The 26629-nt window shown below is 41.6% G+C and overlaps 1 protein-coding gene across 3 annotated transcripts in view; it reads right to left on the minus strand.

Annotated features, from left to right (window-relative positions):
• Nucleotides 1–26629, minus strand: part of SAXO6 (stabilizer of axonemal microtubules 6) — a 90466-nt gene that overhangs the window by 38562 nt on the left and 25275 nt on the right. For 2 of the 3 annotated variants that reach the window (XM_089674190.1, XM_089674188.1), the window contains exons 7-10: nt 21379–21478; nt 16604–16642; nt 14914–15089; nt 10746–11015 (exon numbers count right to left, since the gene is read on the minus strand). In XM_089674190.1, coding sequence (XP_089530316.1) covers nt 10746–11015; nt 14914–15089; nt 16604–16642; nt 21379–21478 — 585 coding nt within the window. The remainder of the gene's footprint in view (nt 1–10745; nt 11016–14913; nt 15090–16603; nt 16643–21378; nt 21479–26629) is intronic. The other variant, XM_089674189.1, reaches the window with a different exon arrangement.

Raw genomic sequence — 26629 nt, forward strand, 5'->3', positions numbered from 1 at the left:
TGATGATGCCACATATGTATATAATCACATATGATTCACTCATCAAGATGGAAAGAAAGGTGCAGTGGCATTTATTACAGGGCAATTCCACAGACTCACTTGGGGAGTTCCCTTTATGATACGTTCAAGAATAAGAGCAGTTTGAAAAAAAAGATCTTTTTGCAACTGCTTTACCTTTCTAATGACTTAAATGCCCATTTTAGTGAATTTCCTGATGCCGTTTTCTTCTTCAGCATCAGGTGACAGCTCTGTTGTTTCCATATTATAATTACGTTCATCTATAAGTTCAATATATATAAAGAAGGTAAGGAAGACAAAGTAATGCTACATTAAAGGAGTTGAGAATCTCCACACAATAAATTGTGTAAATATTTACTACTATTATTCAGTCAAGTGCAAAGCAAATTATTGTTTATTTATTTCATCAGCACAGGACTAGATAATTGATGTGAATATTCACACATTTATTGCGTTAAGAGTCTCAACTCCTATAGTGGATTGGCTCAAGTAAGATAATAGGAAACTTAAAAAATAATTGAGCTTTCAGTAAAGTGCCCCTATACACAGCCCCCCTCATTAACCCCTTCATGATGGAGGGCAAAACAAATCTTAATGCCTGAACATAACTTTGACATGTTTCAGTAAGGCTCCATGCACACTGAGCTTAACCGCCTCCCGCCCGTCATATAGTACAATGACGGGCACAAGGCGGTTCTCTCGTTCTCATATGACGTCCTCCCATTCTAACCACGCATGTGCGGCTCCGGGAGAGCGCGGCTCCAGGAGAGCGCAGCGCGGCGATCGGCGGTGCGCTGTGTCCCTCGGACACAGCGGATCAACAGAAAGAGCCGAAGATGTCGGCTCGTTCATGTGATCAGCTGTGTCCAATCGCAGCTGATCGCATGTAAATAGGGAAATGCCGAAGGAGAGTCGGTAATCGGCATCCCTCAGAGGGGACATGTACACTGATCATCAGGGCACTGATGATCAGTGTGCCCTGATGATCTGTGTAGCCCCAGCAGTGCCACCTGTCAGTGTCCATCAATGCCAGTTGTCAGTGCTCATCCATGCCACCTGCCAGTGCTCAGTGCCACATCAATGCCAAGTTTCAGTGCACATCAATGCCACATATCAATGCCCATCTGAGCTGCCTTTCAGTATCACCCATCAGTGCCAGTCAGTGCCACCTATCAATGCCAGTCAGTGCCACCTATCAGTGCTGCCAATCAGTGCCACCTATCAGTGCCAGTAAATGCCACCTATCAGTGCCAGTCAGTGCCGCCTATCAGTGTGCATCAGTGCCACCTGTCAGTGCTCCCTAACAGTGCCGCCTAACAGTGCCAGTCAGTGCCGCCTATCAGTGCCATATATGAGTGCTGCCTTTTTAGTGCCCATCAGTGATGCCTGTCAATGCCCATTAGGGCCACCTACCAGTGACTCCTCATCAGTGCCCATCAGTGCCACCTATCAGTGTCCATCAGTGCAGCCTATCAGTGCCCATCAGTGCAGCTTCATTAGCGCACATCAGTGAAGGAGAAAAATCACTTATTCACAAAATTTTATAACAAAAACTAAGAAAAAACTTTTTATTTTCAAAATTTTCAGTGGTTTTTGGTTTATGAAAAAATAAAAAACCCCGAGGTGATTAAATACCACCAAAATAAAGCTCTATCTGTCACAAAAAAATGATAAAAATTTCATCAGGGTATAGTGTTGCATGACCGCGCAATTGTCATTCAAAGTGCAACAGCGCTGAAAGCTGGAAATTGGCCTGGGCAGGAAGGGGGTATAAGTGCCCTGTAGGCTAGTGGTTAAAAAACGGCAGCTCCCTTGGCAGTAAAAAATGCTGATATAGAGTGTTTTTGTACACAGTTTAGATGAATTTAGCATTTTTCCTGCCAGAAAGCACCAGTCAAAAACAACAACAGAAGGGTTTTTTCCTGCCTCTTAATGTTGAGCTTAAAATATGCCTCTAATCGTCCTAATATGCATGGACACATAGGATAACACTGAGCTGCTTCTACAGGAAAACACAGCAAATTACAGGTAAAAACAGCGATTTTTAAGCCAGTGTGCATGGAGCCTAAAACTGCACATATCGTCATATCTACTTTGTGTATCCAGTTGAAATATACTGTATGCCAATATTATTTGTTGTTGGTACCTGTAGTAGGGCCCAGAAACAATAGCGCACGTTTTGCTTTCAATCCTACCTAAAATGCATTGCCACTAACTGACATACTGTATATGGTCTCATATACTGTATGCAGCCCCACAGATAAAGACCCACTTCTGTGAGGCTGCATATATACCGAAATATAAAGTCCCAAAAAAGGCCTCAGATGCAGACTCCAGGCTGTATATGCTGCAGCAGTCTACCCCACAATTTATGTAGCCTCCACAGACTTTGAGAGCTGTTCTGTAAGGCAAATGGTTTTTCCATTCACCTAAATAAAAGTAGCTTAACCGCCTCCTGTCCGCCGTATAGGGAAATGACGGACAGGCGGGAGCTCTCTTGTTCTGGGAGGACATCATATGACGTCTTCCCACTCTAACTGCGCATGCGCCAGGGGCAAGCAGCGCTGCGAACTGTGGTGCACTGTGTCTCTTGGTAAAGAGCTGATGACAAAGGCTCTACCATGTGATCAGCTGTGTCTAATCACAGGTGATCACATGTAAACAGGAAATGCTGGTTATCAGCAGTCTTCTCCTCACGCTGACAGCACGTGAGAAGAGGAGAGCCAGTAAGCGACATTCCTCAGAGGGGACATCTACACTGATAATCAGGGCACTTTCAGTGCCTATCGTTGTCGTGGATCAGTGCCTATCAATGCCACATATCAGTGCCCAAGTGGTTAATGAGACCTGTGACATAGTGGTGTTACACCTATTAGTACCAGTCAGTTCCCCCTATCAGTGCCATCTATCAGTGCCAATCAGTGACAGTCAGTGCTGCCTATGAGTGCCCATCAGTGCTGCATATCAGTGCCTATCAATGCGACATATCAGTGCCCATCAATGCAACATATCAGTGCCCACCAATGCTACATATCAGTGCCCATCGGTGCTGCCCATCAATACCCATCAGTGCCACCTATAAGTGCCTCCTCATCAGCGAAGTCTATCAGTACCCATCAGTGCCACCTATCAGTGCCAGTTAGTGCCGCCTATCAGTGCCAGTCGGTGCCACATAATGGCCATCATTGCTACATTTCAGTGCCCATCAATAATGCCTGTCAGCACCCATCAGTGCCACCTATCAGTACCATCTATCAGTGCTGTCTATCAATGCCCATCAGTGTCGTCTCATCAGCACATATCAGTGAAGGAGGAAAATAACTTATTTACAAAAAATTTTTAACAGAAGCTAAGAAAAACTTTTATTTTTTTCAATATTTTGTCTTTTTTAGTTTGTTTAGCAAAAAAATAAAATCCCAGTGGTGATTAAATACCACCTAAAGAAAGCGCTATCTGTCTAAAAAAAAATGATAAAAATTTGGTTTGGGTACAATGTTGCATGACCGCGCAATTGTCAAAATGTGACAGCACTGAAAGCTGAAAACTGGCCTGGGCAGGAGGGGGGTGAAAGTTGCGAGTAGGCAAGTGGTTAATGAGACCTGTGACATGGTGGTGTTACACCCCAAGATAAAAATATAAGTTGCCAGGCAGAGAACTACATTTCCCGTGTGCATTGAAACAGTGGCTCTGCATAAAGTGATGTGGGAACCCATATGGCTAGTGATGGAGGCATTACTAGGGGACTAAAGAACAGCAAGGTCTACACTTTGCGTTCCAGTACACCTATATAGGAGGGGAGGCGGGGGCAGCATGTAGAGGAACTGATCCCCTCAGTTTTCATCCTGCAGCGTTTCAGCAGCTGCAGGAGAAAAATGGAGGGGATCAGTTCCTCTTCATGCCTCACTGCTGTCTCTCCTATCCACCTCCTGCTGTGAATGGGCTCCTGTGTACTCCCCCGCCCCCCCCCCCCCATCCTCTGCAGTGCTGTCGGTTTCCCCCTCTTCTCTCCCACCGGATGCCGCGGGGGATGCTTTTAGGATGGACAGTGGGGAAGGGGACAGTAAATGTGTCATAATGAATAGAGTCAATGAGTTGTACCAATCACTGACTCTGTTCATTCATAACTGAGGCATAGTAAACTATGTTTACTATGCTTCAGTTTGTGAATGAATGGGAAGTTCTGTGTACAACTAATCCTGTCCATGCATTCTGTGCAGCTGAGGCTATAGAGATGGAGACTGAGGGCTGTGTTCTCAATCTCCTTTCTCTGTCTGAAAGGTGAAGTATCAGAGGTCTGTTTTGACCCCTGATATCTCACCAAAGCCCCCCAACTGGGCTCCTAAAAAGATTGTAAAAAAATAATAAAAAATAAAATTGTAAAAAAATAATAAAATAAAATAACAAAAATAATAAAAAACTACTGACACCAATGGCGGAACTACCAGGGCCGCAAAAGTCGCACTTGTGACTGGGCCCTGGAGTTCTGCCACTGTGGGGGAGCCCCAGCCGGGAGTCAGGGGTTCCCCTTATGTATTCTTGTACCAAGACCCTGAAGGTTCTGGTTACGCCTCTGCTATAACATACATACAATTTCTAAATGTGATCATTGCCTAACAAAAGATTGATGTGCATTCACTGATTCTCCTGCATCTACAAGGAGTAAGGTTTAGAAAGTATTTCGTTTTTTATCTATACTATAGACAAACATATATTAAGCTCTTATAAGATTAAGGGTTCATGCACACTGCTATTATTATTATAACACAGGATTTATATAGCGCCAACAGTTTACTAAGTGCTCTACGATATAAAGAGAGACAATACAGCAATGATACAGTTCAATACAAGAGGGTTAGGAGGGCCCTGCTCCTTGGAGCTTACAATCTAAGAGTGAGGGACTGGTGTTACAAAAGGAAATAACTGTGGGGGATGAACTGATAGGAGAGATAGAAGATTTGGTTATTAGCTGAAGGTGGGATAGGCTTCCCTGAAGAGAGGTTTTCAGAGATCGCCTAAAAGTGGGCAGAGTAGGCGACAGAGAGATTGGGGTAGAGAGTTCCAGAGGATGGGGGAGGCTCTGCAGAAGTCTTGGAGACATGCATGGGAGGAAGGGACAAGGGAGCTAGAGAGCAGGAGGTTGTGGGAGGAGCGGAGAGGACAGTTTGGGTGATATTTGGAGAAAAGACTGGTGATGTAATTTGGGGCAGAGTTGTAAATGGCTTTCTATATTATTGTTACTGTTTTGAATTTTATTTGTTGGACAATGGGAAGCCAGTGGAGAGATTGGCAGAGAGGGGTGGCAGATATAGAACGGTTAGTAAGGTGGATGAGTCTGGCAGCAGCATTCATGATAGAATGAAGAGAGGATAGCCTGTGATGAGGTAGGCCAATGAGGAGGGAGTTACAATAGTCGAGGAGAGAGATAACAAGGGAGTGAATAAGTTGCTTAGTGGTTTCCGTGGTTAAAAACGGGCATATCTTGGAGATGTTGTGGAGGTGAAGTCTACAAGATTTGGACAGCGATTGGATTTGGGGCTGAAAGGACAGATGGGAGTCCAGGATTACACCTAGCACCCTGGCATGAGGGGAGGGACTGATGATTGTATTATTGATCTTGATGGAGAAGTCAGGGGAGGGGGCATGGGCTGGAGGGAATAGTATGAGCTCAGTTTTAGAAAGATTTAGTTTGAGAAAGTGGAGTGACATCAGTGCTGATATGTCACTTAGTAGGTTAGTAATGCGAGAGGAGACTGAAGGTGTGATGTTAAGAACAGTGTGTCATCAGCATAGAGGTGGTACTTAAAGCCATGGGAGTTTATCAAGTGACCAAGGGAGGAGGTGTAGATGGAGAAGAGAAAGGGTCCAAAGACAGAACCTTGAGGGACCCCTACAGAAAGAGGGAGTGGAGAGGAGGAGACTGAGTTATAGGTAACACTGAAGGAGCGCTGTGATAAGTAGGAGGAGAACCAGGAGAGAGCAGAGTCTCGGAGGCGAAGAGAGTGGAGTTTTTTGAGGAGGAGGGGATGGTCAACAGTATCAAAAGCCGCAGAGAGGTCAAGTTGTAAGAGTATGGAGTAGTGGCCATTGGTTTTAGCAGTTAGTAAATCATTAGTGAGTTTTAGTAGGTCTCTTAAACTGATGTTTATGGAACTTTTGGCGTTTTTTGCCTAAGCCCCTAAACAAACCACAATAAAAGCCTGGGTGTCCATGCACACATAAGCTTTTATTGCAGTTTAGAAGCACAACCATTTAGAGAAGAATCATGTTCAGATGAGCTTTTGGGCATAAAAAACACCAAATGGTGCTAAACGCACCTAAGCACTGGACATATTTAGAGCTTGAGAGTTTATTAGTTCCAATGACCAGAATAAAGTAAAATTCAGGCCAATGAAATAAACACCCAAATGTCAAAAATGACAAACACAAATACTTCTGTGCTTGGGGGTGGACTCAACAGAGGCTACAACCACATCTCGAATGTCCTGTAAAGTGCATGCCATGCTTGAAATCTAAAATCTATTTGAAACTGTGTTTTAGTTATTTTTTTAATGCTGATATTCTTCTATCAGGAGAAACAGCGTTCACAATAAACCAGTATGCATGAGGCCAAAGGGTCTACAGCAGCGGTTCTCAACCTGGGGGTCGCGACCCCTTTGGGGGTCGAACGACCATTTCCCAGGGGTCGCCTAAGACCATCGGAAAACACTCCCACTGACACCAATGATGGGACACTATTCCTCCCACTGACGCCAATGATGGGGCACTATTCCTCCCACTGACGCCAATGATGAGGCACTATTCCTCCCACTGACGCCAATGATTGGGCACTATTCCTCCCACTGATACCAATGATGGGGCACTATTCCTCCCACTGATACCAATGATGGGGCACTATTCCTCCCACTCATACCAATGATGGGGCACTATTCCTCCCACTCATACCAATGATGGGGCACTATTCCTTCCACTGACACCAATGATGGGGCACTATTCCTCCCACTCATACCAATGATGGGGCACTATTCCTTCCACTGACACCAATGATGGGGCACTATTCCTCCCACTGATACTAATGATGGGGCACTATTCCTCCCACTGACACCAATGATGGGGCACTATTCCTCCCACTGACACCAATGATGGGGCACTATTCCCCCCACTGATACCAATGATGGGGCACTATTCCCCCCACTGACACCAATGATGGGACACTATTCCTCCCACTGACACCAATGATGGGACACTATTCCTCCCACTGACACCAATGATGGGACACTATTCCTCCCACTGACACCAATGATGGGACACTATTCCTCCCACTGACGCCAATGATGGGGCACTATTCCTCCCACTGACGCCAATGATGAGGCACTATTCCTCCCACTGACGCCAATGATTGGGCACTATTCCTCCCACTGACGCCAATGATTGGGCACTATTCCTCCCACTGACACCAATGATGGAGCACTATTCCTCCCACTGACACCAATGATGGGGCACTATTCCTCCCACTGACACCAATGATGGGGCACTATTCCTCCCACTGACACCAATGATGGGGCACTATTCCTCCCACTGATACCAACGATGGGACACTATTCATCCCACTGACATCAGTGATGGGGCGCTAGTCCTCCCACTGCAAAATTACAGTTATGAAGTAGCAACGAAAATAATTTTATGGTTGGGGGTCACCACAACATGAGGAACTGTATTAAGGGGTCGCGGCATTAGAAAGGTTGAGAACCACTGGTCTACAGGAAGCAAAGGGCCTTAAAATAAACTGCAGACACAGAAATGTTCACATTAGTCCTTCCCACTATAATTTTCAAGAATGAATCTGTAAGTGTTTGTTATTCTGTATATAAACAATATAATTGCCACACTGTATCTCTTACCTATACACATGTGGTTCCTGCCTACTTACTTTTAAAATTCTTTTTTTGAGTACACTGAAGAACACAGGAAACCTTAAAACCTTTAGTTATACTGCAGCTTACAAGTAAAATGGACACTGCCAACAAAAACTGTTAGCCTAAAAGGATAACCCCTACATGTCTCTTTTCTAACAAAGTAGTAATAAGTAGATAATAAACACAGGAGTGCTTTGACCCGAGGAATGGGGTTGAAGCAATGACCATTCTTCATTAGAGCTCCTAAACTTGGAGATGGGGATCGCGATCCTCATGATTGCCGCACCAGAGGAGCAAACAAGGGTTCAGAAACAGATGTAGCAGATAGGTAACAAGTAGAAGCATAGTTGGTGAACAAGTCAAAGGCCAGTAACAAGTGGGTGCAGGTTGGGATCAAGTAGAGGACCACAGTGCCCATATGTAGAGTCACTGTCAGATTTAACAGAGGTCCTAGGTTATAATCCGGATTCTAACACCCCTTCTGCCTGCCAAAGTAATTAGTGAAGGCCAAACAAAAACAAGGCTAAGGGTTAAGACCCAAAAGGCATTCCCACAACTGCAAAATGTACGACAATACTAACAGCAACAAGAAGGCCTGTAACTGAGCCAGTACTGTGCCCTCTTAAAGTGTTACTAAACCCAGGACCCTGCATTCACTATATCTGGTCTCCAACAGTACACAGAACATGGAAATGCAATTATTTTAGTAAATATAAACTGCTAAATACCTTTTTTCATCAGCAGTCTTGTGACATCTATCACTGTCCGGCCGAGCACTGGTTACAGCTTGTAGGAAGAATTTTCTCTAGGAGGATGCAGAACCCCTGACCTCTGTTGGGGCAGTGCTGATTGGCCCTGTGCTGATCTTATGCACTCTCCCAAGGAAAAAAAAAACTCTCTAGCAATACACACCAAACTGAGCATGTGCAGTGTCTCCACATGATATTTCTTATCAGGAGATAAGAGGGGGGACACTGGAAGAAGGGGAGGATCAGAGAAGACAGGATCAAAAATCCTTTTTACACAATGTAGAGGATTAACCCCTTAGGTCCCACAGTGAGTATAACAAGCATGTTTTACTGCATATACAGACTGATTTTACTGTTGTGAGCTTAGTAACACTTTAAAATACTTAGTGGATGCAGAGAGAAATGTTGAAAAGGAACTCCACTAACCACTTTGAAATGACCGGGTGAAGAACTGTGCCGAGAACACTAGATTCAATACCTGCAGCTCAAACACATCCAAAGCAGCTGTTCTAGTTCAGCAAGAGGAGGCTTTAGAGCTAAACTTCACAAATACTTATCTGACTACTAGATGACATTCATCTCAGGAAAGCCATGCCATTGCGGCCTGTTTACTCAGGGCTGAAGGTTTTAGCTGTGCTAGCATAAAGTGTCTTCTCCCTGTGTAGCTCGTCCAAAACGATTCTCCATCTACAATGCTGTCTCTTTCCCACATTCTTTGGTCCTAAAGTTCAGACTGTCTGAAGCTAACTACAGAAAGTAATAACCCGCAGTAGAGATCTGATAATCTGTGATTTATTATTATTTATATAGCACTGACAATTTATGCAGCGTTTTATATCTATATTGTACATTAACATCAATCCCTACCCTCATGGAGCTTACAATCTAAAGTCCCTAGCTCACATTCATACTGTACATACACGTACTAGAGCCAAGTTAGACAGAAGCCAGTTAACCTACCGCCATGTCTTTGGAGTGTGGGAGGAAACTGGAGTACCTGAAACGTATGCAGGCACAAGGAGAACATGCAAACTCCAGGTAGGTAGTGTTGTGGTTGGGATTAGAACCAATGACCCCAGTGTTGCCAAGCAGAAGTGCTAGCCACTACACAACTGTGCTATATGCTCCCTCTTTTTTTAGAGCTACATCATCAAGTGCAGCTAGAGGAAGAAAGAAGGTGGGAAAGAAAAGAATGATAACCTTTGCCTTGTATGGCCTGAGCAGAAAAAAAAGAGGAGATCTCACCCATGAGGCCAATGTGCTAAGTACATAAAGTATAATCCAAGACCAGAAGTAAAAGGAAAATGTTAATTCCCTCAGAAAATGGCGAGTCAGCTACATTTGCTTGCGCAGCCTATACCACATATGTAGCCTTGGTACTGAACAGAGGAAAGCACAACCCAGCATTGGCCAGCTAAGTATTCAAAACAGTAAGTTCCAGTAAAACTGACTGGACTGATAACTACTTAAGGAATACCCCAACCTTAAAGTGCAGTACTGTGGGAACTGAAACAGATGGATAGTCACCACTGACTGCTGGAACACCACTATATTTAATAAACTAGGAAAACCTATGCTCATTGGTTAACTAAAGATACTTCCAGTACATCCAATGCTTGGCCTGAACATATCAGTAGCTGTTGATGACTGGAGAAACTTCCAAAAATGCAGGGCCATCGCACAGAGAACAATAGTATACTAAATGAACGGAGTAAACCTGTGCTCCCAGGATTTCTGTATACAGTGTCAATTAACCAGAAGCTGTTGATAGCAGAGAAATCTTCCAAATGTACAGAAAATATCAGAGCTGAAGAAAACATGTTCACTCTTCTGATAGCATGAGATAAAAATGACGCTTGATGGTTTTGGGTATGGTTATCCTGTACTGGCTAATTTTATTTTTACACTATACATTTCTCCCGTAGGCAGCAGTATAACCGAAGGTTTGAGACTTCTTGTGCTCCTCAAAAAACATGAAAGATATTATTATAAGATGTATTACTAGAAAATATTATGCAGAGGTTACAAGTGTAAAAAAGTGTTTCCTCGCAGATAACTTGATTACCTTGTTTCAGTAATATCTTCATGGCATTCTTCAGCATTTTCCTGGGGCTGGTCATCATCCTCTGCATCAGCAGCTTCTTCGGGGTCACCCTCTGTTCTCAGTGGTGTTACCTCTTCTGTTTTTTCTGTGTCCTCACATTCATCCCAAACTAGTTTTCTTCTAACTGGGTGGGTGGAGACATCTGAAAGCCCAAGATTACCAGTATTGGAGGCAGCTTTAGCTTTGGTTGGTGACTGGTGTCTGTTTTCATTCCTTGAAGAAGTGTTTAGACTATACAACCAGTTAAAAAAAAGAGGGAGATAAATTAACATCTGTAAACAATTCCTCATAATACTAACCATCTCTTTTCATCCATATAAAAATATATAAATGTATACATTCCTTTATTAACAGTAACCTACAGTACGTAAATTACATTTCTTGATCCGTCAGGTAATTTCTTAGGCAGCTGTACATACAGGTATACTCTATCGAAATTATATATGCTGCCATAACCTTTGATACTGTAACTCATGACACCTCAAATAAATTGGCATCTTCAGTCACAGAGGCACCAGCTAAGTGGACCCCAACAACTCCACAAATCCCATCATTATTTAAAGTATGATGTCTATAGTGCATGTACATAGATTGAATGTTGCTTCAGCGAAGTTGCATAGAACTGGCATTACTGAGATGCAATAAAGGATGAAAAAGGTGAAAACAGGTATTTTATTTAAAAATTGGCAAGTATTTACAATATACATTGCTTAAGTTAAAAAAAAGTCAGCAGCTACAAGTACTGTAGCTGCTGATGTTTAATAATAAGACACATATAGAACAAGCATCCAGTTCTCACCCAGGCCACTTCTTCATCTATGTTAAGGTGGTCCCCAGCACCCCAGTGTTGACTGTGGGAAGCTGGATGTAATTCCCTGCAGATGCAAAGCCAACTCCCCGCTGTGCATGCACAAGCCATGCTGCACTCTGTGAATGGTCCTGCAGACTCCTGGGACCTGTGAGGTTTCCCAGGAAGTTGCAGGTGGAGAACTTCTAGGCGATACGAGTGGAAGTGGATAACTGTCAATTCATGCAAGGTATGGGAGGAGGAGGAGAATTAGCAGAACTTTCTGTAGTAAGTGAAGTTCTGTTTTAACCATTTCTCCACCGTGTATAGCTGATATACGGCTACAGTGCAGCTCTCCAGTTCTGGGAGGGTGTCCCTGGATGTCTTCCCACACGTGTGCCTCTCTGGGACAGCCCTTTACCATGTGATCAGCTGTGTCCAATCACAGCTATCACATTGTAAACAGACTCAATTCCTTTGCTGGTTATTGTCTCTACTTTTCTCACACAGAGACCATGTATGAGGAAAGGAGAGCCGGATCTGTGAGGGGCACAGTGAGTACAGTGTTTTACAATGACGTACAGTGCGATGACTGTAAGTGCAGCCTTATCAGTGCCCTGATTATCAGTACAGTCCCATCAGTGGTGCTTATCAGTGCCCATCGGTGCCACCTCATCAATGAAGCCTCATTAGTGCCCATCAGTGCAGCTTATCAGTGCTGCCTCATCAGTGCCCATTAGTGCAGGCCTCATCAGCACACATCAGTGAAGAAGAAAAATTACTTATCTGCAAAATTTTAAAACAGAAACTAAGAAAATTTTTTTTTAAATTTTGCCCTTTTTTAGTTTAACTAGCAAAAAAAAATCCCAGTGGTGATTAAATACCACCAAAAGAAAGCGCTCTCTCAAAAAAAAATGCTAAAAATTTCATTTGGGTACAGTGCTGCATGAGTAATTGTCATTCAAAGTGTGGCAGCGCTGAAATCTGAAAATTGGCCTAGGCAGGAAAAGGGTGAAAGTGTCTGGTACTGAAGTGGTTAAGCAAACTAAACGTCTTTGTGTTAAGCTTTACATCTGCTTTCAGTACTGGTTCACACAAATGCAGTGCAGCACATTGTATGTGACTCCAACGCATTTCACATGCGATGTCTGTGCAGTACGATTTGAGTCATACATTTTGTATGGCTCAAATCGCATCCACACCAAAAAGGTGTAGGACACTTTTTCCCCGCACCTGACTCACATTCCCATGGGTGTTCACACCCATGCGATGCAAATTCTGGTAATCACACTGCGTTTTGCAATCTGTTTCAGGGTGTCGTTAATTTAACATTGACAACCGTACCAGATCGCATGGCCGCCTTACGATTGCAATACGGTGCAGGAAAAGCACAGGATTTGCTGAGTTTCCCGCACCGCATTAGTGTGAACCAGGGCTCAATCAGAACACCAAGTAAGCAGCTAATCATGTAGATGAGAAGCACATACTATTTGTGAACTATTATACCTGTCTAAATATTTGTAATTCTGTCTACCCAGTGCACAGTCAGGCTGATACCACTATTCACTATTGAAGCTCTTCAGGTTCCTGTGTCATTTGTCTACTCATTCAACTAAAAATCAGCATCAACACACCACCCTGTGCTCTCCCCCTCTTGTATGCTATCTAAACAGCTCCCTCTTCCACTTCAAGTGCCAGGAAGCATGTTATACTTACAGCAGTTTCCAATGCTATTGTGCCTGACTGGCTCACATTGTATAGCTTCCAGCTGTTATTCTGATTTCTGATGTGCAGGAGATCATGGCATTAATATATTGTGAAAAAAAGATTTCAGGTGGTTTTTGGAGGAGAGCATTACAGTAAATGTATTATACTTGATGTAAGGCTTTTGAAAGAGAAGTAGGGCTTTTTGTTTCCTATTTATACTTACCTAGGTGGATGCTGCATCTGTGCCCCCCTCTAACGGAGAGCAATCAACAATCACATGATCGCTGATTGTGGAGTTCTCACAGCCGCTCTGAGCAGAGAGCAGGACTGTCAGTCAGCACTCTGCTCAGCCCCTCTCCTCCACCCCCAGCGCTCACTGGAGCACTGGGCTGTGGAGGGGGAGGGAGCAGCTGGATCAGGCTTTCAGCGCTTCGCTGAGAGGCTTAGACAGGTGCTGCTCCAGATTCTGGGGTGGATCCCAACTTTGAAGTCGGGATCTTTCCTTAGCCTAGACCGGCTGAGTGACGTTAGCCGACAGCGAACTTCAGTCTGATGTCAACTGAAAACGGGTCATAGGAGTGCACTCCTATGATCCACAGGAGAAGTACAGTCAAAAAGCTTTGGCTGTACTTCTCATTTTACCCCCCTGGCAGTATTCCCGAGTGTAGCTCGGGGTTAACTTTCAGTAACAGAAGCAGTAACCCCGAGCTACACTCAGGATTAAACTGCAGCGTTGCTCTGGGATCCCTCCAGCACTTACCTTGTCCTGCGCTCCCGCGATGTGTCCTCCGGACGATGTCGGCATCTGTCTTCCAGTCCCTGCGAGCGTCAGGACGTATGGGGGACAGAACCAGCGGGAAATTCAAAAATTCTAAAATGTGACATTCACTCAATACACTAAAATCTGATAGTATTATATTACTGTATCAAACCATTTCACATACATTTTGTCGCTACTGCTTTGTTCTGTGCCCTGCCTGTTTTTACTGTTCTTTCTGCCTTGAAACTGAGAAATGTCCATGGCGTCCAAAAAGCGTCTCTTTAGGTCAAAAGTGGTTTTAGACCAGCTAGAGAACAGAGATAGTAAATCAGAACCACTTGCAGAATTGAGTGATAATGATTCGTGGGGAAATTCGTCATCAGACACTGAAAACAATTTTGAGACTAAGCTCAGTGATGTGCGAACTTGGCACTCTATTTCATATTTCAGTGTTTTTGGTTTGATTACATTATTGAATTAATTTTATTATTATTATATTATTATTTTTTATGATTGTTTATTATATTATAATTTATGATTTCGTGTTTCAAATTTTATCATACCCGGGATGTTTACTAGACTCTTGTTCGGGCAGATTTCAGTGGGTTATTCCTAAGAATTACAGGCCTACAATAAAAAAACAACATATTTCTATTGAAAACAATGTACCGCTTTGAGCACAGAAATACTGACATAATCAGACTGCTAGGGAGGTTAAGTAAGTTTAGTTTTATATACAGCCTGCCAACATCACAGCTGTACTCAAAGGAAGCGTATCCTATGGTGACAGAATGTACTTGGTCAGGGTGCTATACACACATTACACAGTACACAACACACTTGGAAAAATCTACAAAGGAAGGTGCAAGACATACCCAGCCAAATCTAAAGCTTTAATATTGTTGCTCATATCTTCCTCGCTGCTCAAGGTAGAAGACACATCCCAAAATTTATTATTAGTAGACATGATCTGATTAAGGTGGTCCCGGGAGAAATGAGTTCCTTGAGCTCGGTGTCTATAATACTCAGCCTTTTCTCGCAGTTCCTTTACCTGTCCAACAGCACAGAAACAAAATTTGCTTAATTCATTATAAAAGCATAAATGGTTATAAGCTTATATTTACCTCACCTATAAGCATACAAGCATGCCAATTTTGGTGCAGCGTGTGTACCCAAATAAAGTATTCACAAAAAAGACGTGATTATCAACTCTTGGGGATCATTTTGCAAAAGAGAGACAATCATTTAATAAATTAAAACAATTGTTTGGAATTGAATCAAAACCTAGTCATAAAGGGGGTAATGTCATAAAGATGAGTAGTATGGGGTTAATTTATCTGGGGCAGTTCTGCATAGAAACCAAACAGCTTCCAGATTTTTTTTATGGCAAAGCTTAAGGCTAGGTTCACACTAATGTGGTGCGGTACATCGCATGTGATTTGCACAGGAACCGCACCGCATTCCTGTGCAAATCACATGTGATTTGTGTGTGGTGCGATTGGAGCCGTACACTTTGTATGGCTCCAATCGCACCGGCACCAAAAAGGTGCAGATCCGATTCTGCACATCGCATAACATTTTGCGGACTAATTTCGGGGTGTTGTTAACTTAACTGTTGTTAACTGTTTTAACATACACACCCGCATTGCTTCACATGAACAGGGTGTGATTCTGATGTGGTGCGGAATTCGTACAGAAAATGCTGCAAGCTGAAGTAAGGCCGGCCATACATGGGTCGATTTCCAAACGATTTTTCATCTGAAAAATCCTAAGAATAATCGGATGATTTTCGCTCTGTTAGTGGGGTAATGGCACTGACCGATTTTCGTGGTTCCTCCCCATTTCGTTTATCGGGCATGCTGGAAAATTCATGAAAAACGATTGATTTTCGAAATCATTGGTTGAACCATCGGATTACAGAATGAACAATGTTTTTGATTTTCAATAGCAAAATCGTTCGGAATTCCACCCATGTATGGCCTGCTTTAGAAGCTGATTGGCTGCCATACACAGCTGCACCAGTTACAGTAATCAAACCCTATGGAGTAGATTTGATTACTCCAGTTATAGTAATCAAACCCTATGGAGAGGATTTACTAAAACTGCATGGTGCAAAATCTGGTGCAGCTCTGCAAAGAAACCAGTCAGCTTCCAGGTTTTATTGGCATAGCTTAATTGAACAAGCTAAGGTTAGAAGCTGATTGGCTAGCATGCACAGCTGCACCAGATTCTGAGTGCACCAGCTTTAGTAAATCTCCCTCTATGTGTCCAAAATAAAAAATAACTCTTTAATAAAACATTATATGCACTTCTCCCCAATAACCCTTTCCCTGATATTGTTTTAAAAATTGAATATAATATAATATTTTTATACTTTCCAGGAACAGCATACACATTAAATCCCTCAACCTGGCCTACCCATTGTTTCCAGTGTAAATGAACCTATGAAACGAGTAACATAAACCTGAAAAAAAAACACTGCCCTTGTAGAGTAGTCTGCACCGAAAGTGCATAACTACTGTTAATATGGAAAAGTAAAGTAGTTTCAGGAGAGAACAAACCAACCTCAGCGACCCACATAGAGCCAACACTGAGAGGAGAGTCCTAGAAGAAGGAACACAGAACAAATCATCATTCATAACCAAAACATTAGCATCAACTGGAAAAAAGCAAAGCAAAGCTCGTTGCTGCCACCTAGCCAAGCATTCTAGTTACTGATATTAGGAAATTAAACTGCAGGAAGCGCACATGGCAGGAATAATGCAAATAAATAATAATAAGACTTCTCTTACAGCTAATGTTGAAACAAGAATGCAACTTAAATGATCAAAATGGCTCTGAGTCATCAAGCTGTGATAATACTTATATGTTGCTAAAGTGGCCTCTTTATCACATGTAAAATCACTTGAGAGATCACTTTAAATAAGATATGAAAACGATCACAGCTTGAAAAGTCAGAAACCTTGCGTACTTTTCAAGCTCAACAAAAGATATAAGCAAGCAACAGCTCCTAGAATAAACAATATTAAAGCACAATGCCACCCTCAAATTGATGAAAATAGACTTGGGCTTTGATTACTACTATAAAAAATTTTTTTCATGCTCTTGCTTATTATTTCATAAGAAGTTACAGCAGGAGTGTTTGTAAGTGCATTCTCACTTTTCAATTCACAAACATAAATATCACTTGGTAGTAGAACTGTTATTTTTTCACAATAAATGGTTTTGCCATTGAAGGTTTGGCTGCCTCATGAATTAGTATTTTAACTAGTGGTGCACCGAAATGAAAATTCTGGTGCCGAAACCGAAAATTCAAACTGCACTTGGCCGAAAACCATAACTGAAAAGCGCAGTTTTTAAAAATGAATATATATTTTGGAAAAAATACACTTTAATTGAAAAAAAACAATATATACCCCAATTTTTTTGTAAAATATGAAAGAGGTAGTAACGGCAAGAAAATAGATACCCAACATGTCACGCTTTAAAATTGCGCACGCTCGTGGAATGACGTGAAACTGCGGTACTTAAAAATCTCCATGGGTGATGCTTTAAAAATGTCTACAGGTTAGCAGTGTAAAGTTACAGAGGAGGTCTAGTGCGAGAATTATTGCCCTTGTGCTGACGTTCGTGGTGATACCTCACGTGTGGTTTGAACACCATTTACATATGTGGGCATGGCCTACGTATGCGTTCACCACAGCGTGCGGGGGGATGGGGGCACTTTAAACTTTTTATAAAAAATGTACTTAATGTGTTTTATTTTTTTTAACTGTTCCTTTAAAAAAAAATGTAATCACTTTTATTCTTATCACAAGAAATGCATGCATCCCTTGTGATAGAAATAATGAATGACAGGTCCTCTTTATGAAGAGAAATGTTTTTTCGGCACCTGTATCGGTGCTTTTTTTTCATTTTGGCCGATGGCCGATAGGGGTGTTTTCGTCCGAAATGTTTCAGCCACCGAAATTTTGGTGCATCCCTAACTTTAACCACTTAGCGCCCGCCCGCAATGTACTGCAGAGGGGGAGCTGCTGTACGTCCTGGTTTCAGGTGTGCGCATCCCTGGCCAGCACACGCTATGATTGTACACAGCAGGAGCCTGTCAACAAGTCCCAGGCCAATGATTCATGGCCAAGACCTGCTGATCGGCTGTGTACAATTACAATCCAGAGCTCTGTGTTCACATTCAACACAGAGCTCTGTAGAAAGGGAAAAATCTTTGTGTTTCTCATCCCTGCTTTGTGCTTGAAAACCCAAAAAACATTAGTAAAAAGCAGCACACTTTACACAAAATACACATTGTTAGGCACACATTTAACTCCTAATCGCCGTAGATGTTAACCCCTTCTCAATCAGTGTCAATAGTACAGTGTATAGTATTATCCAGGGGCGGACTGACCATTTGGAAACTCGGGCACTGCCAGAGGGCCCGGGGTTAGTAGGGGGCCCCATGAGATGCCCCTGGTTCCTTTTTCATAGGCTTTTTTGAGTTTGGGCAAGGACACAGGGGCCCCATGATCCCCTATTGCCCGGGGGCCCCATGAGTTGTCAGTCTGCCCCTGGTATTATCACTGATCACTGTATTAATATCACTGGTGATATCAGTAGCAGTTAGTCAATTCCCTTCAGCGTCAGTTAGTGTCAGACTGCCCTCTGTACTATCGCAGTCTCTGATCACTGCCATTAATAGTGTAAAAAAAATTAAAATTCCAGTATTTATACCATAGGATGTAGGCGCCATAACTTTCAAGCAAACCAATCAATATACACTTACTGTATTATCTTTTATCAAAGCAATAAAGCAGGATACATATTGGCTAAAATTTATGAGGAAAATAGATTTTTTTAATTTTTTAATGGATATGTTTTATAGCAGAAAGTAGAAAATATTGTGTTTTTTTTTAAACTTTTTGATCATTTTTTCATTTATATAGCAGAAAATAAGAAAACCCAGTGGTGATCAAATACCACCAAAAGAAAGTGATATTTGTGTGAAAAAATGATCTGAATTTTGGTTGGGTACAGCGTTGCATGACCACATAATTACCAGTTAAAGTAGAGCAGTGCAGTATAGCAAAAAAGGGGGAAAATCTTCCGAAGCTCAAGTGGGTAACTCAACAATTATTAGTGTTAGTGCACCAAAAACAACCATTTTCTCTCTCTCCTCCTCATTAGACATCTCAGCTCGAATGTGTTGGAGACCGTGATGGACTGACTAAATCTGAGACTGGTCCTGGGTTGGTAGTTATGTGGGCGGATTGGAAGGATTCCTTCCAGTAGGAATGCGCCTGATGGTGGAGATGTAGGTTGTAAATCCTCTTGGGTCATGGGCAGCTGCCTTTTTGGTACGGCTTTAAGGCTGTTTCTACATGTAAGACAGGTTTGTGGAGTGACAGCTGTGGTTGCAGGGTCACACTGCCAGCCTGCCTTTAGAAAAACTCATGAGCACATGTTTGGCCTGGGATTTACACTCAGTCATCTAGCATGCAGCCACAGCCCTGAAGAAGGGACAAATCCTTTCTCCCGAAATCTGTCGGCTTGATGTACTTATTTTTACTCTAAATAAAAATTCTTGAATTGACTTCCAAACTCACAATTCTTTTGGATACCAGGTGCTCCTCCTTTCCTCATTTTGTCCCAATTAGACAACCCATAGAAACATTACTGCCAGCCAAAAGATACTGGTATTTTAAGTATTTTGAGCACTGCTTGGACCTTAAACAAGTGGGTACACCCCAAAAGCTTGTGGTGAAAATTTGGATGTTAGTGCAATCATGAGTGCAATGTTTAACATGCTCCAGAAGGTTAATTTAGCCTCTAAAGGATATGTTCCAGCTTCTGTCTCCTCTCCCCCCCGATCCCTCCCCTCCCTGTGATATCTTGCGGGGGATCTTCTCCCTGCACCCACTGTCACAATTTAAAAAGAGTGAGATTGTGCAAAACTCCGCCCACATGGGCGTGTCATTTATTCACAGAGTTCTGTGAATGAATGAACTACTGTTGGCCACCGCTGCTGACAGCTTGTAGATCTCAATGAACTGTGAGGGCTCTGGTGAACACTCTCGTAGTTCACGGATTCTTCCTGCCATTCAGTAACTGCCTGCCCATACAGGATATACGGGCAGACAGCTGACTGAGTGTCTGCAGGATCCTGGCATTGCACTGCTGATCATGGGTGCAATGCTTTACAGGCTGCAGAGTAAAAAAAATAATTAGTGCACATTTTTTTACCTGCAAAAATGTTCATTTTTTATTTTTTTACAACAGGTGAACTTATCCCTTAAGCTTTAGTGAATTGACCTTAGCAATATTGCCTTCTGATTTATCTTTTAGGATCTTCAGTATAGTGTGGATATTCTCCATATTTCAGAGCTGCATATAATAAAAATATTTATTTATTAGTATGATTTCATCACTGCTTGAAGTCTCATTAATAAAAAAAAGAACTAACAAAGAAAGAGGTCATTCTTTCTCCTCATGCACACTGGATGTTTTTAAAGCGGCTGTTTTTGGCATTTTTTCTACAGTCAGTACACTCCCCAGTATGTTATCCTATGTGTCCATGCACACATAGGCTGTAATCAGCATTTTTTTGCAGGGGCTTTTTATGGCTGGAAAAAAACAAAGAACTAGTGGGTTTCTAGAGGAGTTTTTTGGCAGTAAAAATGCTCTAATGCTGAAAAATGCAGCAAAAGTCGGTAAAATGAGTCAAACCAGCGTTTTTTGGACTTTTTTTGAGCATAAAAAAAATTGGGGGGTGAGGAAAGTAAATAGAGGAGATGTGATGGCATGTGTTGAATAAAGCCTACATTTTTCCTAATGCAAATTTACATAAACATCTCCTAGTATATTTTGCACATGGTGCTTAAATGAGAGCTATGGAACTACAAAAAAAAAACCCCAAGCATACATACTCACCTCCATGCTGCAGCATCTGTGTGACACTGCAGCTGTCCCACACCGACTCTAAGACCAAGAATTGAGCAATCACCTAACTGCTGATCGCTCAGCTCTCAGTTTGCTCCCAGCAGAGAGCAGCAGCATTCATCAAAGCACCAGGCTCGAGAGGAGGCAGGAATGGCTGGCACCGGCTCTCAGCCATATGCTGAAAAGCGGAGCCACATGCCAATTAAGCAGCCAGGTGAATCCCAACAATACCGCAGAGATTCCTTAGCCTGGTGTGGCTCTGCCTAGGTCACAGGAGAACAAAAGTAAATGTACTCCTGTGACCCTAAAAAGAAAAAAATATTTGGTAATACTTCTCTTTTAATTTATGCCAACCCAACTCCACCTCTAAGTGGAGCAATTTAAAAACTAAACAAATACATGTCACTCACTTGATCATTAACTTGACGTTTTGCTTTTATCCAAGCCCCATCTTTGTATCTATAATCTGAAGGAGATAAATAATTTGCAGAATATTCGGTTTTTGTTTTCCTGCAAAACAAAAAAATACGGTATGAGATTTGCTAAGATCCGTGTACACATGTTTTGCAGATATTGGCTCATTATGTTCATAAGTTTCCTTTGATCTCTTCCATTTTCATGAACAGGAATCAGATCTGAAGCTCACATATTGTAGCCAGGTGCTGATCCTGGCTTGTACAAGCATCACTGTAATTTATATCTGTATTATGCTCTACCATTGTTCTTTCAACATACTTAACACTGTAATGATAAACTGCAAAATGGGTTGATTTTACAAAGGCAAATAGATTGTGCACTCTGCAAGTGCAGTTGCTCCACAGCTTAGTAAATGAGGGGAAGCTCTGCTGACTTTCATCATCCAATCATGTGCAAGCAAAAATTCTATATTTTTATTTTCTTTGCATGTGATTGGGTATTCTTTGCAAAGTGAAGCTTCACCTTATTTACTAAGCTCTGGAGCAACTTCACTTCCAGAGTGCACCATCTATTTTCCTTTAGTAAATCAACCCAAAAGTAGGCATGGTGTCTCTCAAGACAGTTGTGGCTTGCCATATCACAGACTGAGCTGAGATTTATCTGGCAACTTATCCAGATTCTTTTTGCTAATTAGTCTATCTCTGTCCTCCTGTCACAAACAGTGCCTATCAATGTCTGTAGTAGTCTTTGTCAGTGTATTGCAGACTGGTACCGATGTTAATAATAAGGTCCAATTCCATGTACACTAGTGTTTTTTTAAGTTCCAGGAAGCTTCTATCAGCATTTTTTTCTGCTCCTAGAAGCTAAAGTGTTATGCTGTGTGTCCATGCACACTATTTAAGACTAGTAGGGTTTTTCAAGCTTCAGCATTTAGGAGCAGAAAAAAACTGTTTTTGTAGAGTTTTTGGGAGCATTTTTTCCAGCAGAAAAAAATGCTAAACACATCTAAATGCTATTAAAATGCTCCTAACAGCTTTTTTCTATCTTTTTCTCCCCCTGTGTGTACTGTAAAAAAAACACTAATAAAAGGCTATCACTCCTAAACACTCCTAACTGCTTCTAAAACGCTGCTAAAATGCTACTAAAAAGCGCTATTACCAGCATTTTTTATCCAGTGTTTTTTGAGCTTTAAAAAATGCTAAAAAAAACCCTCTATAATAAACAATTGTGTATATTGGGATTTACCAATGAGTTTACATGTGTAGCCCTAACATCTCTATTAACATTCTATATCCTAGATTGTAAGCTCGAAAGAGCAGGGCCCTTGACCCCCTCGTGTATTGTATTGTTACTGTATTGTCTCATGTTCTGTCACCCACTATAATGTACAGCGCTGAGCAAACCTTTTAGCGCTATATAAATACTGTATAATAATAATAATAATATTATATCTAGCTTTAGATTATTGATACCCATCAGCTTTTTCCTGGACTTTGATTTTTATTTGTATTGCTGGATCTTCATCCATCCTGCCTTGTATCCTAATATTCACTGTTTCTATATATTATATATTCATGGCCAAAAATGTTGGCACCCCTTCATTTCTGTCAGATAATGCACCATTCCCCCCTGAAAGTTGTTGCAATTACAAATGTTTTGGCATTCTCATGTTTATTTCTTTTGTTTGTATTGGTATGACACAAAAAAGTGGACAGAGACACATTCCATGCAAAACCCCAAAAATAAACTGGACGAAATGATTGGCACATATTCAAAATTGTAAGAAATAATTGCATTCCAAGCTTGTGATGCTCCTGTACTTTGTAATAAAACTCACCTGTATCAATTAACAGGTGCTGACAATATAGAAATCACATTAAAATGGTGAAAAACTGACTCAACCTTACAGTTGTGTGTCTCTGTGTGCCACATGGAACATGGAGAAGAGAAAGAGCAGCAAAGAATTGTGTGAGGATTTGAGAACAAAAATTGTGGAAATTGTGGACAATCTCAAGGTTACAAGTGCATCTCCAGAAATCTTAATGTTCCTGTGTCCACTGTGCGCAACATTGTCAAGACGTTTAAAGCCCATGGCACTGTAGCTAATCTCCCTGGATGTGGACGAAAGAGAAAAATTGATCGCAGATTGCAACAAAGGATTGTTCGAATGGTGGATATAGAACCTCGATCAACTTCCAAATTCAAGCTGAAATACAGGCACAGGGTACAACTGTTTCACCTTGCACTATATGTTGCCATCTGAATGAAAAGGATGCTATGTTAGGAGATCCAGGAGGACCCCACTGCTGACACAGAAACATAAAAAAGCCAGATTGGAGTTTGCCAAAATTTGCCTGAGAAAGACAAAATCCTTTTGGGAGAATGTGCTGTGGACAGAGGAAACAAAATTACAGCTTTTTGGTAAAGCTAATCATTCTACTGTTGTCAGAAAAAGAAATGAGGCCTTTAAAGAAAAGAATACAGTCCCTACAGTCAAACATGGTGGAGGTTCACTGATGTTTTGGGGTTGCTTTGTTGCTTCAGGCACTGGATGTCTTGACCGTGTGCATGGCATTATGAAATCTGAAGACTACCAAAGAATTCTGGGGTGCAATGTAGAGCCCAGTGTCAGAAAGTTGGGTCTCCGTCAGAGGTCATGGATCTTACAGCAGGACAATGACCCAAAGCACACATCAAAAAGCACCCAGAAGTGGTTTTGGACAAAGCGCTGGAGAGTACTGAACTGGCCAGCAATGAGTCCAGATCTCAATCCCATAGAGCACCTGTTGAGAAATCTCAAAACAGCAGTTGGGAAAAGGAACCCTTCCAATCAGAGACCTGGAGCAGTTGGCGAAAGAAGAGTGCTCCAAAATATTCAGTAAAAAAGGTGTAAGAAACTCATTGATGGTTACAGGAAGTAATGGCTTTCAGCATTTTTAACAAGGAGTGTTTTACCAAATATTAAATTGAGGGTGCCAATAATTTTGTCCAGCCCATTTTTGGAGTTTTATGTGGAATGTGTCAAATTTGGCTTTTTGTTTCTCCACTCTTTTGTGTCATACCAATACAAACAAAAGAAGTAAACATGAAAATGCCTAAACAGTTGTAATTACAACAATTTCCTGGGCGAAGTGGTGCATTATGTGACATAAATGCAGGGGTGCCAATATTTTTGGCTATGACTGCATGTTTATTTGCAGTTATCGAGTAGATTATCAAGCACTGTTTGTCTGCTAACTTTTCAAACCCTGACCTCTGTTTTATGCTGCTTGCTCTGAATGCTTTCAAATAGTAGTACCTCAGCTTGATCACTAAGATATGAAACACAAGCCAAAGCAGATCACTAAGATATGAAACACAAGGCAAAGCTTCTGTTCTCAAGCAATATATCTTTCAGGAGTTGGAATGCAGCTGGACACATTTGTTCCCTGGATGCTGTGCAGATTTCAGCACCAGACACATACAAATTGTGACTAAGCTACAATAATAAACAGCATCACGTAATAGATTGTTAGAAATGACATGTATTATATATTTGGTATCTTTAGCAGCTGCTATAGCACTTGGAGAATTCAATTGCTAGTATACCCTAGTTTTGCTGGAAATGTGAGGCATTCTGTAGAATTCATATATTCCTTATCTGAGCAAGAGACATGAGATAGCCGATCAGATGGAAGTGCTAATGTCACTCTGAACTCTTCTTCAAATCAAGAGACTGAAACAGATAACATATGACGGATATATTTAAACATCAAAGGCTGTGTAATCACTATGAAAGTAGAGACTAGAAACCCAGAAACTGCCACCACATGGCTTAGACTTGTACCTGAAAGTTAACACCCTACAGTAGAGTTCAGTGCTGAATGAACCCTTCTAGGGAGATTATAAAGATCATTTTGCCCCCATATACTTGAATTTATCATTTTAAGTGATTTATTTTACTGTTCAAGACTAAAAAAAATGTTCACATTTTATAGTCATATCTATTACTCCAGTCAGAAGGTGTTTTCTAGACTGTGTTTTTCAATTTCACCAGGCTAGTATAAATTTATTTTCCTGAAAAAAAGCTTGATTTTATAAATCTCAAGCTCTGATTACACACATAGCTGATTTGATATTGCATCTTTCTTCCCTTCTCTCTGCTTCATCCCATATAGACTTTCAGTTAAAGAGAGACAGTCTGAAAGCAAACATCTTCTACTGTGCTCTCTCCTTAGAAAATCCCAAATTCTCTGGGAGACCAGTGTCATGGGTGCACCCTGCAGAGTAGAAATTGTATAAATAGTAAAAAAAAAAAATCTAAAAATTACAATTTTATCAAATTAAAAAAAGAAAAACTCAAAACCTAAAACTAAACCAAGCTTTTGTTAAGAATGGTTTTTTTTTTATAAAACTTAGCTCAGTTTCTTAAAGAAGTATTACCAGAAGATGAAAAAATCTATTTTAATTCCCCATGGGACCCTTTGCAAAAAGCACTTTAAATCTGTGCAGGGTTGCTGGGCAGCATTGTTGGCTAGCTGGCCTGCATTCTGCCACCACTAACCAACAGAGCTGAACAAAGGAGATGAGGTTCTGACAGTGTAGAAGAAGAGGGGGTGAGACAGGCAGTGAACACAGCGCCTACATAACTCCTGCCTGTGACAACAGTGATGTCAGATCCCAGCCGCTGCCTCCAATATGCGACAAATGGCAGGAAAGATCTCACCAGTCTGCCACCAATACATGAAGACAACGCTCTCAGCCTCACCTAGCACAGTTAACCAATTACACCCCAAAACAGCTACCACCACTTGTTTTATTAGAAATCAAGAAAGTGCATTAAAAATTTAGTTTTTTTGAAATGTCTGTAATACCCACTATCATGCCAGACAGGGATTTTTCAGAGATTTATATCTGGGCTTTGTCTGCATTAAAAAACATTTGAGCATTTTTTAAAGTGTTACTAAACTCAGAACCCTGCATTCACTCTATCTGGTCTCCCACAGTACACAGAACATGATAATGCAATTATTTTAGTAAATATAAACTGCTAAATATCTTTTCTCATCAGAAGTTACAGCAGTCTTGCGGCTTCTATCAGTGTTCAGCCAAGCACTAGTTAAGGCTTTTAGGAGTTTTCTTTCTGCTCTAGGAGGATGCAGAACCCCTGACCTCTGACTGGGCAGTTCTGATTGGCCCTGTGCTGATCACATGCATTCTCCCAAGAAAAAAAAACCCTCTCTAGCAATACACACCAAACTGAGC

Source organism: Staurois parvus, unplaced genomic scaffold, assembly GCF_062004578.1.
Source record: "Staurois parvus isolate SC_StPar_1 unplaced genomic scaffold, SC_StPar_1.0 ptg000147l, whole genome shotgun sequence".
Classification (NCBI taxonomy): Eukaryota; Metazoa; Chordata; class Amphibia; order Anura; family Ranidae; genus Staurois; species Staurois parvus.